The 4704-nt window shown below is 38.8% G+C and overlaps 1 protein-coding gene across 3 annotated transcripts; it reads left to right on the top strand.

Moving 5' to 3' along the window:
• The first annotated feature begins 768 nt into the window (after positions 1 to 768).
• Positions 769 to 3621, top strand: MC5R (melanocortin 5 receptor). Of its 3 annotated transcripts, none has more exons than XM_036379027.2 (2): positions 769 to 916; positions 1760 to 3621. In XM_036379027.2, the coding sequence occupies exon 2, from the start codon at positions 1846 to 1848 to the stop codon at positions 2821 to 2823; it is 978 nt and encodes a 325-aa protein (XP_036234920.1). In that variant the 5' UTR covers positions 769 to 916; positions 1760 to 1845; the 3' UTR covers positions 2824 to 3621. The 3 variants fall into 3 exon arrangements, with proteins under 3 accessions (XP_036234920.1, XP_036234919.1, XP_054373252.1); XM_036379026.2 differs by having other exon boundaries at positions 769 to 924; XM_054517277.1 differs by lacking the exon at positions 769 to 916 and having other exon boundaries at positions 1902 to 1989; positions 2076 to 3621.
• The last annotated feature ends 1083 nt before the right edge of the window (positions 3622 to 4704 follow it).

The following is a 4704-nucleotide window of genomic DNA, read 5'->3' as shown; positions in this document are numbered from 1 at the left end:
TTTGTGAAGGACTTGAACCTTTTGGGCAAGGCCCAGAAGGAGCATTGGCTGCCTGACTGCTACACTCACAGAGGAACTTCAGCCGCTGGAATACTGAGCACTGAGTTTAGCAACTCTTGGGCCCCTGGGGGAATTCACATCCATCTTGGGGAGCCCAGGCTCCTGGCATGATACGCTGCTCCTTCCATTTCTGCACTGAAATCTCTATTCTAGCAAGGGCCACAGAACACAGCTGTTTATTTGTTCAATTGTTTTAATACAAATTATTTAAATATATTTTATATTAGTGGCATGGTGGGTTTGACTGTATGTTCTGTAAGTTTTATAACAGTGGGGTTCTTATTTCTGAAAAATCCCAGCAAAGCTGAATGTGAGAAAAAACGCTTATAGCAGTAATAAGCCTCCCACTTCAATAATAGTCTTTTCTCCTCTTTTGAAGTACTATTGTAGGATGAACTTATTGTCAGTGTACTAGGAACAACAAAGAAAACAAAGGAAAGGAGCATGTCTGGTCCATTTTCCCCCTTTAATATTATAGAAAGCTCATAATGAATTTCAGACCAGAATCCCTGTTCAGTTAGAAAGAGAGGGGAAGGCCACTAGATGGTGGTAAAAACCCAAGCCTTTGCTATGAGATTTGTGGCAAGAGAAGTCCAGGGGGGCAAAGAAGGGGAGGAGGAGCCACAGTTTGAGTACTGAAGTCATTATTGCTTGGAGTCTATAAAAAGGCAGTTGCACAGTAAGTAATTTAAACGTGGTCAGCTTTGACTCTATGGATTTACTAATTCTTTCCCTCTCTTTTTTTTCATCTTTTGCCACCAAGGAGTCCGCAGTGCCAGATGTCAGGGGGGCTGAAACTTCGGCTCTCTGGAGGAAACGTTGCAGACAAGGAAAAGCAGCCGAAGGAGCAGCTCTGGTAAATAGGTACAGTAAATTCCTGATTGCAAATATAAAGTGGCTTTTTGAAACTGAAAATTGTTTAGCATGATATGCTTTGAATTTGTATTTGCAACAAGTCACTGACAATCAGCTTTAAATGTTCCCTTTATTGAAAAGGTGATGACTTACAGCTTTCCCTAAATATTGTCATTACCAGAAAACCATTGAATAAAATATTCTGGATTTGGAAGAGAAAACTTTTACAATAGAAATCTACTCACACCAATTCTGTAACCTTAGCGTGTCCTGAAATGTATGGATTTGCCTTGGTTAGGTGTTTAATACCATGCTTTTAAATGAGCATGTTAACACTGCACAGATAAGCTGTTTATAACATAGTTCATGCCAAATTAAATGTACAAAGGTCAGGAAAGCATTTAAACCTTTTACTGAAAATGTTAAACCCTTTATTGTGTCAATAATAGAAGCTTCTCTATATTGTATTCAAGTGAGTGGTTTCTGCTGGACGTAATGTCACATCCTCCTGCATTTCTGGGGTCTGAGAGTTGGGACTGGGAAAACTGTTTTTTGTTTGCTTTTCAGCAGAATTTCTAGGACATTCTGGGGCAGTACTCCAGGGAACCAGATAGAATAAACAAAACTATGAATGAACAGTGCAGGAATCTTTTAATCAGTTTGTGATTTTAATTTCCCAGTAAGGATAGGTAGAAAATCTCTGAGCCAATCAAAGTTTAATTTAGAATCAGTGAAGCAATGTCGTGTGGAAGAGGTGAGACATATACAAGCCAAATTAAATAGAAATGGCTGGTATTTATGTTGTCAACTTCTGCCTGTAATCGTTATGCTATGTTTTTTTTAGGCAGGATCTTCTGCCTTTTGGAAAATGCATTTACCACACTCCTTGGCAAGCCCTTCAGAAGGAACAGAATGTGTTAGCTCCCAGAGATGAACACATCCTCTCAATTCAATGTTTCTGAACTAAACCTGAGTGCCTTCGGTAGCAACTTTACTGTGCCTACTGCGAAGAGCAAGTCATCGCCATGTGAGCAAGTGGTCATCTCAGCTGAGGTGTTCCTAACTCTGGGCATTGTAAGCCTCCTTGAAAACATACTAGTTATATGTGCAATAGTTAAGAACAAGAACTTGCACTCACCCATGTATTTTTTTGTTTGCAGTTTAGCAGTGGCTGACATGCTGGTTAGTTTGTCTAATGCTTGGGAGACCATAACCATATACTTAATAAACAATAGACACATCATCATGGAAGATGCCTTTGTCCGTCATATAGACAATGTCTTTGATTCCATGATCTGCATATCTGTGGTGGCTTCCATGTGCAGTTTGCTGGCTATAGCAGTAGACAGATATATCACTATCTTCTATGCCCTGCGTTATCACAACATCATGACAGTGAAAAGGTCGGGGCTCATTATTGCATGCATCTGGACCTTTTGCACGGGCTGTGGCATTATCTTCATTCTTTACTATGAATCAACTTACGTGGTCATTTGTCTCATCACTATGTTTTTTACCATGTTGTTCCTCATGGTCTCACTGTACATCCATATGTTCCTCCTGGCTCGTACTCATGTGAAGAAAATCGCAGCTTTGCCTGGGTACAACTCTGTCCGTCAAAGAACCAGCATGAAAGGAGCCATCACTCTGACTATGCTTCTTGGCATCTTCATTGTTTGCTGGGCTCCATTCTTCCTTCATCTCATCCTGATGATCTCCTGCCCTCAAAACCTCTACTGTGTTTGCTTCATGTCTCACTTCAATATGTACCTCATCCTCATTATGTGCAACTCGGTGATCGACCCCTTGATCTACGCCTTTCGTAGCCAGGAAATGAGGAAGACCTTCAAAGAGATAATTTGTTGCTATAGCCTGAGAATGCTCTGTGGGTTATCAAACAAATATTAAGATAACAAAACCAAACCAGGGAAGAGACTGGAAAGGCAACATCTTCCTGCATCCTGTAATTCTGGTAAAATGCCTATGGAACATTTTCTCCATTCAGCTGTCATGATTCCCACAGCAATCAGAAACCCTTTTTAAACACGTGATTTTACATTTCTTTCCCTCCACACACCTCTCTCATGCTGGTGGTTGGAGCTACTCAGTGCATCTGTATTATCGGGATAAAGGATATTTTGAATCTCATTTACTCTATTGAAGATTGGAATTTATAAGAGGATTATAGAGGGAAAACCTTATTTTTACTTCTGCTAAATGCAATGAATGAGTTCTCCCATGTGAATGAACCCACCAGCCTCTCAATGTGTGTTTCTTTTGGTGTTATTTGTCTTTCTAGATATAAAAAAGAAATAAAAAATTATCTCTCTAGATAAAAACAAGCATGACTTATTTTGATGCCCACAACTAACGTGGAAGTTTTTTGCTATTTCCTTCTGAAGATATAAAATCAGAGAAGTAGTTCCAATTATGAAGCTCCACATACCTTGGTCAGCAGTTATGATCAATATACATGCACATGTCAGCAGTCTTGTATTCCAGTAATGACTGTTACTGTCATAAAATCCATATTGTGTAAGATGCCAATGTTTCCACGAGATTTTCCAGGTTGGATACAGCACTTTGTCATATATGACTATATTTGTTCAAATCACTGTGAAGCAAGATGTACCACAGGTGGATTTTAAGGCTGAATATGAAGACTGAGCTGATTCTAGCTTGTCTGGTTTTTTGTTGTTTTGTTTGTTTTGTTTTTTTTTTTAATTTGCCTAGGGGAGGGAAGCAAAGGGAACACACAGCCTGTAGATATTCGTGTAATATTTTGTGGAGATGGAAAGATTGAGTGAGTGGCTGCCTTTCTATACACATTAGAAAACCCTTTTGGATGTGAAGAGCTGTTGTTACTGTAGATTGCATCTTTCAAGTTGGGAGAGACAAAACAAGTTTGATAATCAAAAGGCATGGCAGGCAATGGCAAAAAAAAAAGGATTTAGAAACATCAGGTACATGTAGCTATAACAGAGTCCTGACTTTTGTTCCCCAAACAAACAGTTTTCCTCTTAGTTGAGAGGATCCTAAGATGAAACCCTTATGCCTTTTGTGTGAGTAGTTTGCATATAGTCATGCTTTCATAAATCTGCTGTTCTGCAATACCTGTGTAAGGTGCAAAATACTGGGCTTACAAAAGAGGGAGAAATTTTGGTATTTCTTGATGATTGTGAATGGTGCATATCTTGTGCTGTGATTTAAGTTATGGAAAGATTCCAAGTGGTGTTAAACTACTGAGTAGATACTGAATATATCTTGAAAAAATGAACTCTTCCTTCTGAAACCTGGAAGAATAATGCTTGTTATACTTGGTTTATACATGCTGTAAGACTCTTGTTTATCAGTAGACAGTTTATGATTTATTCCATGAGTGTTAGATTATATTTTCAAGGTGAAATTCCTGATTGGGTTTTAGGAAATTCATTTGCCATAAGGGAGGTCAAATGTGTGAACAGGTGCTCAATGGTTGTGCAAAATCCATCTTAGAGATATTTAGAACTTGACATGGCCCTGAAAAATCTGCACTAAATTGAAAGCTGACTAACTTTGAAGTTGGCCCTGCTTTGAACCACTAGGAGCAGATTACCTCCACAGGTGCCTTCCAACCCAAATTATTCAGTGATTCTATGACACAGTTTGCATATTATGATAAAATTATATTTTTCCCCTTCTAATTTTATCTCTTGTATAAGAAAAATTGGAAAGTATTCCCCACTACACACTTGGAGCCTACTTTATGTCTTCATTTGCTTAGGAGGTTTCTGACAGGAGAAGTAAGGT

Source organism: Molothrus ater, chromosome 1 (assembly GCF_012460135.2).
Source record: "Molothrus ater isolate BHLD 08-10-18 breed brown headed cowbird chromosome 1, BPBGC_Mater_1.1, whole genome shotgun sequence".
Lineage (NCBI taxonomy): Eukaryota > Metazoa > Chordata > Aves > Passeriformes > Icteridae > Molothrus > Molothrus ater.
Note: the sequence above shows the minus strand (reverse complement) of the source record. Positions and strands in the feature narration are given on the sequence as shown.

Bases quoted from the DNA above. Each gene is read 5' to 3' on its own strand.
- MC5R (XM_036379027.2), top strand. From the start codon at position 1,846: ATGAACACATCCTCTCAATTCAATGTTTCTGAACTAAACCTGAGTGCC.